Source organism: Alligator sinensis, unplaced genomic scaffold, assembly GCF_000455745.1.
Source record: "Alligator sinensis unplaced genomic scaffold, ASM45574v1 scaffold86_1, whole genome shotgun sequence".
Lineage (NCBI taxonomy): Eukaryota > Metazoa > Chordata > Crocodylia > Alligatoridae > Alligator > Alligator sinensis.
In genome coordinates, this window is record NW_005841971.1 from 315315 (window position 1) to 333763 (window position 18449).

General features: G+C 39.9%; 1 protein-coding gene across 9 annotated transcripts in view; it reads right to left on the reverse strand.

Annotated features, from left to right (window-relative positions):
- PDE1C (phosphodiesterase 1C) overlaps positions 1 to 18449 on the reverse strand; it is a 306544-nt gene that overhangs the window by 2104 nt on the left and 285991 nt on the right. For 8 of the 9 annotated variants that reach the window (XR_003093365.1, XM_025200593.1, XM_025200596.1 and 5 more), the window contains one exon: positions 14849 to 14914. Coding sequence is in view for 8 of the 9 variants with exons in the window: in XM_025200593.1 (XP_025056378.1) it covers positions 14849 to 14914 (66 nt within the window). In the remaining variant the exon portion in view is untranslated. Of the gene's footprint in view, positions 1 to 13349; positions 13382 to 14848; positions 14915 to 18449 lie in introns of those variants that run through there. The other variant, XM_025200599.1, reaches the window with a different exon arrangement.

Genomic DNA, 18449 nt, shown 5'->3' on the forward strand with positions numbered 1-18449 from the left:
AAGTAGGATTAAAAGCTTGAAAGGTATGTGCTAGGTGATTTACTATGCTCTTCAAGAAGCTTTCACTCTTCAGACTCATTCCATTTTCTCTACTCAGCATGGACTCTGCCAAACTGTTATTAGATTTCCCACCGCTTAGCATGGGGAAATGTTTATTATTAACTGGAAGTCTACCAGAGTCATTGGCAATAGAGATGAGTTGGCTGATAAGTATAAGGGATATATCCAGAATACTGACATGCCATTTGTCATCCTAATTCAATAACTGAGTAAAGGCGACCTCTAACATTTAGTTTTCTTAAACTTTATTGACTCCAATGGCAAGGAAATGCAGGGAGGTTATGGAAGTGGAGGCAGCTATGCTAGAAGGACACTTGGGTTCTATTCCCAGCTTTGTCACTGACTTATGTGACTCTGAGCAAGTCACTCTCCTGCCTCAGTTTCCCCAATATGTAAAAAGGTTTTTTAAATAATTACCTAATTCTGATAACTTTTCTGAGGCTTTTGTTTCATAAGGCTATTTGGGATTTTCAGGTGATTGGGATGGCTTTCTGCCTGTTAGGCTCAGTCTTAGGGAAAAACTAGAAGTATGTCTAAGTCAACACAACATAGTGCACTGTAGCTTGCTTATGGTTTACCTTAATTATTCATGTAAGGGATACTTCCAGATGTTAATACTGATGCTTTGGAGAATGCAAATGGCCAGTGAGCATGTGTGTGATGTCAACATGAGCACAGGAGAAGATGCCCAATAGAAATTCTTCATTTGAAATAGCTGAATTAGACAAACAGCAGTGAACGGTACATAGAATTGGTTTGGAATATTCCCTGAAAGCCGACATGCAATAAGCAAAACTGACCAGGAGGAGATAGAGCTAAAATGTACTCTTTTCTGGCAATCCCCAGCAGAGAGCCAATGGGAACCATACTGTGATGGCCAGAAACAAAGGGGTTAATGAGCAAATTATAACAAAAAGGATTTGCTTCTGGAGAGCATCTAGGAATGGCATAATAGTTAATATTAGCTAAGGCAAAGCTTGTTTCCCGCAGACATATCCTGTCTGTCATAAGCATAACTGTAATGTTAAAATTAACTGTCTGTACCAATCATAAGACTAACATGGGCCCCAAGAAGCAGATCTAGAAAACAAAACTGCAAACTTTAGCTGACCTAATGGTTCTTGCTTAAAGGTCAGTAAAAATGATAAACCTGACCACAAGGTATAATTAACACATTTCAAAAAATTCCGAAAGGAAGTAACCAAGTGGGTTGAATTTAGGCAGAGAAAACGCTAATCTCAGACCCCAAAGTGATGTGGTGTGATTTGCTTATTGGTTAAACCCAAGTTTAGGCAGTAATCTTTTAAGATAATTTGTAACACCTTTTAACCCTATAGGGTAACAGCAGTAGGGTAAGATTGTGAGTGGCTCTAAAGCCAACAGATTAGCATAGGACAAGATATAAAGGAACATATATGTCAGGTGACTAGTAGGAAGGACGGAACAGAATGGTCATTGCTGTTCCAAGCCCGGACTCCAGTCCCAGTGTGAGCAAGGACCAGATCCTGACAGAGATCTTCTCCGGTGCTCCCTCTGACAGCGTCAATCGGGGATGCCTGACTTTGCTGGATCAACTTGGCGTGTACCTGGCACTGAGGGACTATTGACAAGTTGCCAACCAAGTGGGAACTCTTTGTCAATTTGTCTGTCTGTTCTTATTATCACTGCCAATTTTTTACTTTTATTGCTATATTGTCTGTTTATTAGCTTAACCTTTTTATTAACTGTTATATGTGTAATCCATATTTTGCTGCATAAACGTATTTTTTGTTGCTATTTTGCTGCTATAAGTAAAATTTATCTTTACTGTTATAAGTGAAACTTGTCTTTGCTTCACTCCCAACTCTGCCTCTTCGATCCTGAACCAAACAGCCCAGTGGCTGATACAGTCGCAGTGCCCAGTCAGCCTGCAACCAAATTGATACACTCACAGTGCCCAGTTGGCCTGTGACACCATACCCATCTGGGCAAATATTTGTGTAGTCCTAAGGCTTTAAGGTACACTGAAATCAAATCAACCTCTAGCTACCTCAAGGCATATGGAATTGAAAATTAATCACCTTTCCTTCAGTTACAGTCTCTACAGACTAGGCATAGCTGAGGTTGATACATACTGGACAGTCTCCAAAGCTCTACCATATCACAAAATACATGCAAGTAAATGCAAAGGAAAGTGATGAGGGCTGAATCAAAATGACTGTAGTAGAGCATGAGCTGCCAGTTGAAGAGAGAGATCCAGTTCTTTGTGCTCTCAGCTAATGTCAATGGCTGTGAGTCTAATAACTAAAAATGTCAAATCTGGGTACTACAGGAATGAAAGGAATACTAGGGCTTTGTTAATCAAAACAAAACGTGTGGCTTCATGAGAAAAACATTACTCTGAATATAAATTCTCACTTCTAGAAACATGGAAATAATTTCTGGAGCCCATAAGAATTTTATGTATGTTACTTGTACTGTTCTGCATTTGAGGAATTGTTCAACAGAGCTAGGAAAATATGGGGAAAATCACTCTTAATAAAAACCCATTTGATTAACAGCTGTGAAATATATTCATCAGAGCCCTTTTTATCCATTTACATATACTTATGAGGGGGAAATTTTAAACACAAAAATTTTAGTTAGTGACTACACAGCAAAATGAAACTGTCATTGTAGCATATGCTGCCTTGCTTCTAGTAACTTTAGCTAGCAAGGATTATGACAGCAGAAGAGCATAGTGACATGCACTACAGCATAATCTTACCAACCAGAGTGCCCACCTAAGGACCCCTGAAAATTTGTGATTGAGTTGCTATATGCTGGGGTTCATTCCACTGTATGAACTGATTGCTGTTAATGGATTATGGAGCAGATCCTAAAGGAATCCATTTCTAAGCACTTTAAGGAGAAGAAGGGGATTAGAAACAGTCAGCATGGATTCATCTAGGGCAAGTCATGCCTGACCAATGTGACTGCCTTCTACGATGAGATGACTGGCTCTATGGACGCAGGGAGACCAGTGGATGTGGTATACCTTGTTTTTAGCAAGGCTTTGGATACGGTCTCCCACAACATTCTTGCAGGGAAGCTAAGGAATTACGGGCTGGATGAATGGACTGCAAGGTGGATAGAAAACTGGCTGGAGCATCTGGCTCAGATGATAGTAATCAATGGCTTGATGTGTCGTTGGCAGCTGGTATCAAATGGAGTGCCCCAAGGGTTGGTCCTGGGGCTGATTTTGTTCAATATCTTCATCAAAAACCTGGAAGATGGCATAGAGTGCACCCTCAACAAGTTTGCAGGTGACACCAAGCTGGGGGAGTAGTAGATATGCTGGAGGGCAGGGCTAGGATTCAAAGTGACCTAGACAAACTGAAGGATTGGACCAAAAGAAATCTCATGAGGTTCAACAGGGAGAAGTGCAAAGTCCTGCACTTAGGACAGAATAATCCCATGCACCACTACAAGCTGAGGGCTGACTGTCTGGGCAGCAGCTCTACAGAAAAGGAACTTGGGGTTACAGTGGGCAATTAGCTGAATATGAGCCAACAGTGTACCCTTGCTGCCAAGAAAGCTAATGGCATACTGGGCTGCATTAGTAGGAGCACTGCCGGCAGATTGAGGGAAGTGATTATTCCTCTCTATTTGGCACTGGTGAGACCAGATCTGGAGTACCGCGTCCAGTTTTCAGGCCCCCACTACAGAAAGGACGTGGACAAATTGGAGAGAGTCAAGTGGAGGGCAACAAAAATGGTTTGGGAGCTGGGGGACATGACTTCTGCAGAGAGGCTGAGGGAACTGGGCTTATTTAGTCTGGAGAAGAGAAGACATAGTGGATTTAATAGCAGACTTCAACTACCTGAAGCGGGGTTCAAAATAGGATGGAGCTAAACTGTTCTCAGTGGTGGCAGATGGCAGAACAAGGAGCAGTGGTCTCAAGTTGCAGCAAGGGAAGTTTAGGTTAAATATTAGGAAGTTTTTTTCTCACTTGGAAGGTTTTAAAACACTGGAACAGGTTACCCAGAGAAGTCATGGACTGTCCATCCTTGGAGGTTTTTAAAACCCAGCTAGATAAAGCCTTGGTTGGGATGATCTAGTTGGGGATGGTCCTGCTCTGAGCAGGGGGTTGGACTAGATGACCTCCTGAGGTCCCTTCCAACATTAACTTTTTATGATTCTATGATTAAAGATAATATAATTATGCCTACACATGTTGCATTAACACCTCCATTTTGTTTACAGGAAGAGAGCTGTGAATATTTATGACTGTGGAATATGGGAGGGTTCACAGATCTGCATTGAAATGATGCATATGTTTGACGATTACAAAAGAAAAAAAATGGTTAGCTGTTATCAGTTTGTTTCATTGTACTACTCAAAAGTCCTAACCAAGACTGGCATTCCATTGTGCTCGGTAAGACTGTATTTTTATCTAAGTATATGGCAATGATCTGGGGAAATTAAGTATCCATTCTCCTGATAGGGAAGTGAGGGACAGATTAAAGTAACAGAGGAAGACACTGAGGTGACTACTCACATATAAAAAACACGAACGACTACTTAAGGCAATCTTACAGCAAGCGCTTTGTGAAAATCTGTAGGATACCATTTCTTCAATAATTTTGAAATAAAAACACAAAGTTTGTGAGTCCTGTTTTCAGATCATTTCAAACAGAAAAGAGCTAAATCCAGCAAACCAATTATTTGATGTGAACAGCTTGTCTCAATCTTATTTTTTATTTCAGCACCATGAGCACCTCCTTTTACTGGGTTATCTATCAGAATAGGCCAATAGTCTGGATCATCACTTACCTTTTTAACAAGCAGATAGCTGTACCTAGTTTTTGGTACAAATTTGAGACTCAAACAAGTTCACCTAAAGTGCATTCAAGATAGGTTAGGTACTTAGCAAATCAGAGGAAGCTTTGAGGGTATTGCCAAAATGCTGTAAAACAATCACAAAAAACACAGAACTGAGAGAACACACAGGTCATGCAAACATGTGAGCTGGAGAAAGAAATAAAACAGGTTATTTCCTCCAATCCCAATGCCAGCCCTCAAAGCTGCCAAACTTCACGCACCTCTAAGAAGTTACATAGACGGAGAAACAAACTCCTGGTAGAGCAACAGTGACTAGTAAGGGGAGATATATAGGATTATTATTAAAATCACTCCAAAGTACCTACCATATCTATGATGCACTAGATATATGAGATGCTTCTTATTTGCAAGGGGAGAAATAGTCACTGAAGGGCAGATGTACTCCAGTCTGAAGTTGGCTTTAGTTATATTGTTCATAAGGGAATCAGACAATCTATTATTGCTATAAATGCAGGCTTGGGGCCTGAGATGTGTTCAGATCATTCTCCTAATACTGTCGCACATCTCACAAAATCATTTTAGTTACAAGGCAGAAGTGTTCACATGTGACAATTATGGGAAAATCTATATAAAAGGCATATTACCCAATGCCAAACAATAAAACCTTTACTGAAATATAAAGTTACTGCCAAGAGAGCCTGTACTTTAAATTGTATAATTTATAATTGGGACAAAGTATAAACCCTCACAATAGATTGAAAGCGTTAATGGGTGTGAGAAATCTTGTCACAGCAATGTGTTATCATGTTACCCATAGACTACCCTTTTGCACCAACCCCATGTGGTTTCCGGCCCACAAACTGACCCTGCACTGCTTACCTGGCCCACTCGGCCAGACAGTAGGTGCTACTGCCTTAGGGAATTAACACAAAGTAAATTATAAAAAGAAAAGTGACATGAACAAAAAGCCTGTTGTGAGAAATCAACTCACAAAAGAAAGTGGAAAACAATGCCCAACAACAGACAAAGAAGTGGTCAGAAATAGGCCTGCTGACATAAAAGTTCCACAGTCACTAAAGGACTCTAGTGGTACTACTCTTTGAAAATGATTTAACAACTAAAACCCTATTGCTCAAGAAAGAATTCTCAGCCAGTTCTTACCGTGTCTAGTTTCAGAACCAGATCCCAAACCAAAATAAATTGAGGGTAGCTTTCCAAACCTTCACGCAGTAGTTCAGGCAAAGCCTCATCTGTGCCAAATAGAGCAGCAGAATCACTCCCCTTGATTTACATGTGACATTCCTGTTAATACAATCCAGGATGCCATTAGGTTTTTTTGCGCTAAGAGCACATTTGCCTCATATTGGTCAACTGTGATCCCTGAGGTGCTTCTCTGCAGTATTGAAGCCTAGGCAGTCATTCCAGTTAAAACTTTAGTTGGAGTATGTCCAGCTTCACTGAGCTCCAAGGAACTAAACTGATTTATACCAGTTTTGGATCTGGACTGAAGCAAAGAAAGGGAAGTCATAGGTAACTACACAAGTTAAGAAAGTACCATGAGTTACAGCAATGCCCACCCCCGCACCCCCAACCCAACAGATGTTTGCTGTTGAGTCATGGGGGTGGGAGATCAAGCTCTATTTTGGATCCAATCCAGGAGGAATTGCTTGTCTGCAGCCTCTCTCCATTAGCTTCACCCCTGCCCTTCCCAGCTCCAATGCTATCTGCAGGATGGACTAGATGGAAAAGAGAGGGAAGGGAGTTCCAGGCTGGGGTTTGCCCAGCCTGAGCTGGAGGGTGGGGGAGAATGGGAAGTGGGGAAGGGCCTCCAATCCATATCCCACTCCCCCACCAGCTTAGACTGGGCAAACCCCATCCTGGGGCTTCATCCTCCTTCCTTCTCCATCTCCCTTCCTGCAGAGAGCACTGGGGACAAGGCTGAGCTGCATCAGTCCAGCCCCAATTGCTTGCAGGGGGAGACAGAAGTTAATGAAAGCATTCCACTTTGGAGTACCTTCATCTGAACCTCATTACATGAGGATTAATTTGTCATGTGATTGGGCACTTCTAAAGTGCTCTGCAGTCATGCACTTCTGTCACGGTACAGCCGTGGAGTGCTTTCAAGGGGCTGATCATGCAACAAACGTCACTTCTGTCAGCACCCTATGTGTTGTAGGGTTGCACTTTTTTTTTTTTAAGATTAATTAAAATGACATTTCCTTTAATGCCATCCCTACAGTAGTTAAATCAATAATATATTTCATTTTACTAATTTCTGTTGTAACAATAGTTTGGGTTTCATAAAAAATGAACCCAGGAATGCAAGGACCAGAGCACTTGTATCTGCAACTGAAACTACTGGTTGCTGTTCAGACTTATAAATATAAGAACATAAGAACTGCCATTTAATAGATTAGACCATAGGTCTACCATATGCAGTATCCTGTGACAGACTCAACAGTGACAAGGAGTGGAGGCTAAGCAAGAGAGTGAACAGAGTATGATCAGGGGGTTTTTCCACTGCTCCTCTCCCACTTGCAGCCTCTAGCATTTAAGGTCTAGAAATCTCTGATTCAGAAACTGTACCCTCAACTGCCATGGTCAATAGCTACTGATGCACCTCTTCTCCAAGAATTTGTCCAGCTAACCAGTTTTTTCTTTTGTGATCTCCAAGCATGTGCATCATTTCAAAGATGGCTGTGTGAACCCTCCCATATTCCAGAGTCAAAAATATTCACAAGCCTGTTTTTGAATCTGGTTAAACTGTCTGGTTAAAACATTTACAAATATATAGGAGGACTTTGCCATCATGATGCTATTTCTTTTTATGGTTCTTATAACCATAATAAGGCAAATATAGCTCACCACCTCAGCAAATATGGATATTTTTTAGTAGTGAAACTGGTAGGCTTTAACTATGCACATAGACCATAATTGGCATTAAAGGATATTCAGTTCCAGTGTAGCACCATACACACTAATGCACAATGTAGAGCTAGAGGAGAAAAGAAGAAATTCACGGCTCATTCAATTATCCCTACCTTGTTATGGGTTGTGCTAGCCTTACAGAAAGCTTATGGGTTGAAACAGGCTATGCACTGCTGCACAATCACAGAGCAGTGTCTTGAGCTGGACAGAGATATTCCTTACTTCCTGTACAAATACTCAGCAACCAGACTGATATACATGAATAGCATCCTTTGTGCATTGGTAGTATTAGAGTGATTTGTAGCCATGATGGTCCAGGAAATATGGGAGAGGCAAATATTTTTGTGCATGATATCCTTTCTTGGACCAACTGCATGAAGAACCCTGTCTAAGTACAGAAGGGCCAGCACAGTGAGTATATTCTTGTGAGGGCATCCCATAGTAACCCATCTATCATTTGCACAGGAATCCCTGCACACAGGTAATGGAAAGGAGCAAATTTGAGTCAGGCCCATGTTGGTGTGGTGACTTTAGTCTTCATCTACCAGACACTTCTAGCTGGTCTATATGAAGGATACAAAAACCCTATTTTTTCTGATCAAAATAAGGTGATAGACATATTTTTTTAATGAGCTGAAATCATACCACATTACATCAAAGGCTTTCTTCATTAGACTATTTTCATAGGAGCTAACTTAGGAAACTTAAAGGTACTGCATCATCTCAGTAAACAGTATGCAGTTAAATGAAGGGAGGATGTACAGATTCTTTTTCCTGCTTTCTCTTTCTTTGCCACTGAGGGGGTCTCCCACCTAGTAATTAAGAACAATGCCTCAAGGACGAAGTGGAAAGAGAATCAAAACTGTTCATTTATTAAGGTTATTGAAACACTCAAATACTGCTTTGTGCCTCAGGGGAATTTAATCTCCAAATAGTTTTAAAAAACATGTTTGTTAACAACACAGTAGGCCCAACTGTCCCTTTAGTAAAACAAAAAAACTGGCAGGAGAGAAAGAGGCACACCGAGACTTTAAAAACACCAGATTATCTCATATTCAAATGGCTGAGGATCTTAGATGCAAGGGATGAGCTTCTTTTGTCTAGATGTAATATGCTGAACAACACACGACATCCTCCTTTGTGCCAATCTCATGTTTTTGGCCCCGGAGCTCCAGTTCAAGCCCTGGCACATCACACTGCACCTTCTCTTCTGCTAACCTGTATGTCCATTAGATGGCTGCACCCTTACAATATCCTTTAAGCACCCACTTTGCAATGGTGTGCCACCAGCTGCTGCCATCATCCTTGTGCTGTCAGCAGAGGACCTTGTAGAGAAGGTTTCTCAAACCATTTGTCCAGCTGTCAGAAGTAGCCCAGTATGCAAAGCTTGTCTTCAAGGCTCTGCAGTGCATAACAGAGTGAAAGCATAAAGAACGCTAACTAACAAACTAGCTCTGGATACAAATTATACTGAGATAAAATTGGGGGAAATTTGTGTGTGTCATTTGCTCCCTGGTAGCTGTTTTGTCTCTCTTCCAAGCTAGATTGTGTCAATTTGCCTCTGAATAAACCAAGACTAAATTACTGTCGTTTAGCCTTCACTTACCACAGGATAGGAACAGACACATGAAAGAGTTATAGCAGAGCAGCTCTAAATCCCATCCTCCACTATCAACTCTCTCCAATTTCTTTGTGTGTCCTTACCCTGCATCACTTTGCCATGTTTTTATCTTTCTTTCCAGATAATAAGATGCCTATTACCCAAAGGGAAAGTAGCAAAAGTTATAATTTAGCTAAAAAGCTTTAAAAAAATATAACTTCTTTTCCCCCACTGGAACTCTGAAATCATTCAATGCCAATGACAAATCTCTCTTTCCACCGAAAAGTTACACAGAATAATCCCCAGCTGTAATGTCTTATTTAACTCTTAAGCTTCTGTGATATGTCAGATGCTAACAGCATTTACCGCATCCCTATAGCAACATGAATGCATCAATGATTCAAATAAAAGCTGTTTTCCTGGCAAGTTAGAGGGTTTCCCCCCCTCTCTACTGTATGAAAGATTTTTTTAAATCTCCCATTTTGGAAAAGATGTGAAAGATATCCATGGTAAGTTTTCAAATAGTTATTCAATGACCAGGATGTGTTAGAAGAGATGAACAGAACAACCTGGAGTTCTGAAACAAAAGAACTGTCCCTTTGAGAAAGGTATATGCACCACACGAGCTAACATGGGGGGAAAAAAAAAGCTTTGCCAGTAAAAATGTCCATGTATAGGCATTATAAAATTCTGGCCAGGTACAGGCACTACATTTCCAACAGAAGATCACCTCCCTACCCGTAGAAATTGCCAGCATACCAGCTCTCATTCAGTTTTTCACAGAGGAAACATGCCCTGTACACAAGAAAAGATCTTTCACCTTGATACAAGAAAAGATCTTCCCTTGCAAGATAATTTTTCATGTTAGAATGAATGACTGCATGCTTAACCATTTGACTCCCCTGTGATTGAGAGGAGTCAAGCAGTAGCTTCAACTGTGCTTTCCCTAGACTGGGGTGACTGGTCTGGGAGGAAGAGGAGTGTGGGGGGTTCCCTATATCTGGACTCCTCTCATCCAGCTGCCTCTGCTCTCCCACCCTTCCCCAAGAGTGGCTGACCTTAGTCTGGGAAAGGCATCAGGAATAGGAGAGAGGTGCATCTGCAGGCTAGAACACCTGTATGCTCCCTTGGGAAGATTTCTATTGTTGCAAATTTCCTCCAGTCCACGGCCTCTGCAAATAAAATTTTAAGATCCTACCATTGCATTTTGGTGGTTCCTGTCTCCTTGAATTGTAAGCTGTAAGTGTATTGAACCTAGAAGAGTGTACTTAGAAAAAAAAAAGGTAAAATTGAGCCCTTTCATTGTTTTCAATAGGCTATAAGGTATGTTGGTTTCTGGGGACATTGCTAATTAACAAATATGCTTTATAATAGGCCACTAAGGATCACATGCCATTTTCTCCAGTTAGTTTCTCTTCTACTTGTACCCTCCATTTAAGTTTGAGCTGGCACTTAAGAAGGAAGAATCACCAAAACAATGCCATCCACTTTCTGATGTTTATCTCTGTATTAAGGATGATAATCACCGTGGATAACATGACATGCCAAATGCCAATAGGACCTTTTAGGAGGGTTCCCAATATCCAGTTAACCACCACAACTCTTCTATTGTTCCCTTATTTTTCATTTTCACTCACAGAACATTTGGTGGTTCGGGCCAGAACCAGAAGTCAGAAATGTAGTTATGAAAACAGCTGGAAAAAACAAGCTGGCAAGAACAGCTTGTCTAGCAGCAGGAAATATTGGAAATCCATCAAGAGATACAGCTCCAGCAAGTTTTCCAGGTTGGTTGCAAACACCAGATAAGATTAGATTTGGATAAGAACTTAGTGTCCAGACTGAATATGCTGACTGTTCACAATTCATCTGCACCTTGTTCATATTGCTTAGTGTAGAGTGTTCCCTGTGTACAGAATATGTGAAAGCATTTGGAGTCCTTTAGGAAGACAGATACCATGCTTGTAGCTATCAAATTTAATATTTTATTTTCTAAGAATTCCCTTTTCACATTTCTAGAATCATTCTCTTTGCTGAAGATAGCCGAAGTTTTGCATGAGATTTTTTAAATGCACTGAACTCTTTTAATCTGAATCTGCTGATTCCAATGGCAATAGAAATAGGGGTTTTCTGAGCATTATTGATAATCTCACCTTTTATAATTAATTGACATGCATCCTGTCACAGGGAAGTCAAAGAAGCTGTGTTCTCAAGGAAATTTTACATGTGTTCTTTTTTGTTTTATTGTTTCCCTCTAAATTTTAGTAAAAGTCATCTGGAATGAAACTTCATGGCCATTCTGTATGAAAAAACGGGCTAGTTGGGATGAGAACTGGGATCAGAGGGTGCATCTACATGAGATTCTTTACTTGAGATTAGCACAAATTACTGCTCACTAAGCATCACCTTCTACATGTGCAGACACTGCACAGTAATTTGATCTAATCATGAGTAAATTTGCTACCTGTAAACACAAGTAGCAAATTTACTTGTGATTAGTTACTGCGCAATATGGCATGTGTAGATGGCCAACTGGGAGCAATCTTGTTTCTGGTCAGCCAGGCAGCAAGGAGCAGGAGATTGCTCTCTGCTCCCCAAGAGCTACCTGCTGCTGGGGTGGGCTCCACCACTGGAGCCCAGGTGGGGACAATGTCCCCCTGCCCTAGCAGCAGAGAGCTCCCAGCCTCCACTCCCCAACCACAACCATGGAGCTGGGACTGGGAACAGGTTGGGAGCTTGTTCCCAGACCCAGCTCTATGATCACAGAGTGTGGGCTAGGGAGCTTGTGTCACTTCTGTAATAGATTGCTTCTTATCAGAAAACACAGTGATCCCTTCCTCCAGCAAAGAGCAGACATCTAGGAAGGTAAAGGTGTAATATGTAGCAAACAAAATCAGAACTTTTACATAACTACATGAACCACGGGGGCTATACATATAAACATTACATTGTTGAGTGTTACCGGTATCTTACATTTATGTGTTTTACTAGATTGGCCATTTTAATATGAAAACTACCAGGTAGTGTACATATAGGGAGGTGCTGTTATTAAACACACAGATAAATCCTACCCTATCCCTATACCTGTCAGTGCCAAAATACACAATTATATGTGAAAGTTTTAACAGACAGAAAAGCATAGCCAGTCATTCAAGGGTCATTCAGAAGACCTCTTTGTATAATTCTTTATGAAAACATCACAGATTGTGTTATTCATATTGCTGTCAGAAGAATGACTGAATTGGTGCCAAACTGGCACCAAATAGTTTGGCTTAGCAAAACTATAGCAAGACTTAACTGCTGTCTTCATTCCTTGAGATGCATGCTTACTATTGTTGGTTTTCAAATCAGATGATCCAACGCACCAGTAGCAAAACAGAGAAGTGGGAAGGCAGAGGGCACAAAAACAGCTGTTGCCACAGCTGGCAGCTGGCTTTGCCCCATGTGCAGCTACCACCCAGGGCATCTAACTGCTCCATTACACCCTTGTAATAGACCCCTAAACCTTAAAACATGTAAAACATTACTATCCACACATTTCACAAGGGAAGCTGAGACCAATGAATTTCAGAGAAGTGAATTTACTTACCCAAAGTCATTCAGCCAGTCAAGACCAAAGGGAATACAACTTATATTTTAAGCCACGTCATCCTGAGCCATATTTTCTGTACCACACTCTCTCTTGTTCTTAACTAATATATTTTAATTGCCTACTCCCTGACAGCAAATATGACACGTACGTAGGTAGGCAGTAGCTATTGTGTGCAAGTGCTTGTTAGCTTACTGCAGCGTAAAAATTATACAGCAACAGGGATGAAAGTCAGTGGGTAAATACCACGTGTTAAAACAAATATTTTATTAGGGGAACAGCTTAATTCTTCAAATAACGTTTTAAAAGAGGGGTAGGGTTAAATTCTAGCTCTATTGAAATTAATTGTCATTAAATGTTGAACCTACACAGTAAGTCACTGGGCTTTTAAAGATGAGATGCACCTAGAAGAAAACATATCCGAGCATTGAAGCCTTTAGAGTATCATCTTCAGGAAAGACTTATGAATTGTCACCTGAAACTGTTGCACACATATAATATTAATATAAATGTACATACTTTTAAAACATATATATAGAAAGAGAGCAAAGTAGAGCCACATAAAAGAAACAGGAACATAAAAAAATATATATAGCTAATGCTATACTACACGTTTTTACTGAAGGTGATAATGAGAAATTGAACAGCTTTAGAGAATAATTCATTGTATGTACTGTACTGTACTGTACTTTCTACAAAAATTATTTCAGGCAGTTTACATGGCGAGTCTTCAGTTGAACATTGTGACCAAGTTCTTATCTTTTACGTTCAATGACAGCTCATATTTATTATTGGACATGACCATGTGTGATGCTTTGAGAAATGCATTTTTTTCATCAGAAAAATAACACTTTCAAATCTCTCTTCCATTTCTAATCTCTCTTCCATTCCTTTCAAATCTCTCTTCATTGCTTAGCTACAATGAACAATCCTTATAACTTATTGGGCTAAGCCAAGAACAACCACCTACTGAAAGTGGCATTTTGTTGTCATGTAAAACTATCATACTGCATTGCCAGCAGGAAGCACTATATCAATGCCAATGACCAATTTATTTTAGTTAAATCCTTGTAGGAATTAACTGTATACTGCTGTCAATATGCTGAGTTTACTGTATCATGAATACCTGTATTTCCATCTCAGCATCCACTTGCTTTAGGTAGTCTTCCAAAAATTTCTGTAACAAATTATTCCCCAAAGTCTTTCCAAACTGAAAAATCAGCCACTTTGTTTGGGATTTGCTTCTATGTCGCATTCAACACATTTAAATTTTGAGTACCTTCTCATTCATTCAACACCAGCAAAGTTGAATGCATACCCTTAATGCCCCTCCAAGCTGAGGCCACATCTTGAAAAATAATAGTCACCATTTTGTGTTGCTTTGTTTCCCTTTCTTTCTTTTGTACACGTGTGAGGCAAAGATGAAGGGATTAGGAAAGCTTGTAATATTTGCATAGCAAGGATAGTAGGATCTTGGAGGTAACGGTGGGAAAATGCCAGATTAGCTACATAAGAATCACAGAACAATATTATTTCCTTTTAATACCTAAACATGGGTGACAAAAGCCAAGACAATTTTTCTTACCACATTCAGCAAGCTAAAATAGTTTGTGGAGACTCCAGAAAAAAGCAGAAAATATATTATTTAAAAATACATAAGATGCAGCTGGGGAAAATTAGGAGATGGAACACCCGGTCAATCATCGTCTCAAAATGGGAGTGAATTTTAAGTGGTGGATAGAAGCGTGCGAGTCTCAGAATTCCTAGAGGAGTTGCTATCTATGCCCCCATAAAATACAAATATCCTTCTGATTTCCTATTTGAAGGGTTGCACATACAGAAAATGTTTCAACAGAGTAGTATTTACTAACCTGGCAACGTAAGGCGGTTTGTAGAGGAATCTGAGCCTGGTGCATCATTTGACGGTCCCTTAGACCCTTGAAAAAGAAAAAACTGTTTCAGCGGTAGCAGATGAACAGCGGTTCCTGAATTTGTACAAATGCCTTCTTATGCTGCCACTGACACTTTGAATTATCAGCTTATTTGTGATGTGTTTTCTTGACTTTTCCTTAGTAATTCTAATCACGGGAGTGAAGCTAACTTCTTTCCAAAACCAACAGGTGTCTCAACCCCCTTTGAATTGAGAAGTGCCAACGTCATACACTTCTCTTATTAAAGAGAGGGTAAATATTATTTGTAGATTTTTCCTCCATTTTTCCAATGTAGAGTGCTTTTGAACAGCCCTAAGCTTGTTTACTTTAACAAATCATAAGCCACTGTCAAGATGTTTTGTATCTGGGCACCTTGACTTGGAATTCACATCTTAATTTGAGTCCACAAGCTGCATGCAGAAAAACCATTTCACTGAGCAGACATTTGACAACGGTTTATTATAATGTGGGAATGGGTTTGCGGGGGATGGGATGGGAGTCTTCTACTTTGCTGTTGCTGGACTATGCCTTTAATTACCTTGTCAAGGCACCTACAGCCACAAGCTAAGTGTCTTACATGTTCAAATTTACATAAATATCATACATGTGATGCTATGACACACACAATTATTTTAATAAAGGATCTCAAAAAAGGTTCTCTCATAATCTGTGACAAAGCTCATGTGTAATAGCTGCATCTCCCTGCAGAGAGGAGAGTAAGTTACTGAGTAAACTATTCATTTCTATTTCTATTTAAGCAAGAGGCACACTAAAGTTGGAGGATACATAGTTAGCAAACAAACTGATTTCTTAAACAAAATGCTTGATTTTAGGAAGGTAGACAAGAGTTGGGACAAATTGGCAAAGTAAGCATTTGATACTGAGTCTAAGCTTTCTATGAGGTGTCAGCGTACACTTCTGGCCCAGTCGCAACATTTGCCTCTGAAACTATATCCAAGTGTTGTAAAAGGTGAGAGGACCCATATGTTACTTTAGAGTTCAGACCATCTCAAATCTAGTGAATAATTCCCTCGTATTGTGCATACACATGCAAATATATAGTTCTGACCTTTAAACACAGGACGGTAAAATATTGTTTAAGCTGATTGGGACCCACAGTCCAGTTCTGAATTGCTATGTTACCTGCAGGAATGGGACAGGTCTGGTTACATATGAGATCCTGCATTCTAATCTCAGAGTTGACACCAACTCCTCTTTGTGGTCTTGGGCTAGTTATACTTTCTGCCTCAGTTTCCACTATCTGTAAACTTGATTTAGCCATGCTTGTGATGACCACTTAGTTGGATAGCTGTACAATCTTTTCAAAATGTACAGTGCCATAGAAGTGTTGGCTATTATTATTCCACAAAGCAGCAGATACTGGAGAACAAGTGATAAGTTCCACAGTTGGAGAGGATGCAGCAAGCAATTGAACAAACCCAAGCTTTTCACCATTCAAATTCAAATGGAGTGGAGACCTCATTGCTTTTATTTGGTAATAAGATGAACATACATGTAGTCAGTTACAGAAAAATTGGAATGCTGGAAAAATGTTTTATACATTTAGAGACTACAAGCCTCTCCTTCTGAATAAGGAACTAACAATAAATGCATATTGTTTAAAATCATTCTCATAACAGTTGAGAATACTTTGCATGACACGGACATGATTCATTTCAGTTTTGCATTTTAAGTCTAAACAAACCAAAGAGTTTTTTTTTCTTCTTCTTGTTTTAGGAACAAACTTGTTTGATTGTTGCTTTACAAATGGATTTTGATTTGTTTTCTAATCACCCAATGCAAAATACATATAACAACCTGCCTCCTGCCTATGTCAATAAGACTCTGGATTACAGGTGTATATTTGCCTTAGTTCAACAAGACATCTCCTTTATAATTTCTGCTAATATAAAGATACTCTGAAGTATATGTTTAGCTTCATATATAGAACTCCCTGCATAATGCCAGCTGAGAAAAACTATGTTACAAGACCAAGATCCTTGAATTTGGTTAATTTCCCCCTTTTCCTCCCAAAGTATCATATTAACTTCCCCTCACTTTATCATGACCCATCACTACAAACCTCATTTGGGAGCAGTGAAATCTGGTGTTACAGGTAAGATGATAATTTCCATGCTTCCTCCCTGCTGAAGGTAGTCAGCCTAGTAGTTTGTGCCTTTGCTAGAAGTGCCTAATAATCTAAGCTGCTGCAGAAGTAGCATCATAATTATTTAAATGTATTGTGGTGGAAGCAAGTCCTGCCACACTGAAGGAAGACTCCACTACTCTTATATATTGGCTTCAGCCTGAATTGCCCTGCATTTGGCATGCTGTATACATGTAAATAATTGACTTTATCATCTACTGTACTCAACAGGGACTGCAATGGAACTCAAAGGAGTGTTAGTGCAACTTTCATTGATTTCAGTGCAACTAGTGGAGTGATTGGGCCCAAGGTGTTATTTTGCTCTAAGCTGATGTTGCAAATGCAATTGCTCTTGTCTACTGGGGGAGGAGAAAAGGAGAGAGAAATATCAGTGTGAGAATCTGGGTCTACAGACAACCAGAAGTTCTGGTAAAACCCCAACCAGAACCCTACAAATAAAAATAGCAAATTTTTAAAAAAATTGTATATAAAATTGTATAAAAATATCATCCAAGCGAGAAGAAAAGGAAAATGCTCACTCTGCCATTCTATCACTAGGATTTATCACTAGACAACACCTATGGCCATAATTAATTGTGGTTTACATATGCACTCCTACAGTCACCCAGCAGAAACTATGGGATTACACATATTCCTCCTACCACAGGATGACTTCTAAAGTTGGGGCAACAGTGAATACACAACAATCCCTGTACATGCACTCTGATGAAATAAAAACAAAACAAAACCCAATAGCCTGCCATGAAGTGTGTGTGTGAGTGAGTGTGTGTGTGTGTGTGTGTGTGTGTGCACGCGCGCATGTGTGTGCGCGTATGTATATGTGTGTTGTATTTATATATCACTCAGGGTAAATTAATCCACACTGATATCTGTGCTGTGCTGACTAGACTGTTTCAGATACCCTAATTAAATTAGTTAAAACTAGTTTGGGTATCACTACATTAGTCTGCAGGATGCAGAATTGTCTTAAACACATAAGATGATAAAACACAGTGTCACAGCTCTGCCTTGTTATGAATGGGAAATCTCACTCTATTTTTGCTTGGAAAAAATAAGAAATAATCCAACAAAGAGGGACAAATTGAAATCTGAATAAATAGAAGCAAATTGGCCAGTTTTTGCTTTAATAAGAAAGAAGGTTACCAGGTCAAAACAATTTGTTTTTCATTTTGAAACCAGTGTTTAGCTATGAAAGAGTCCTGGCTGGTCATCAAATCCATCTCCCTGCAAGAGCAGGGTAATCGCCCCCTGAGAGAAGATGTTAAACTACTACATGATTTGAGCACACTCTGGGCAATATTCCTTGTAATGAACTGGGGTGATTGTTGACTTCAATAGGAGCAAGGTCAGAGCTTTAGAAGACTGGCAATAAAA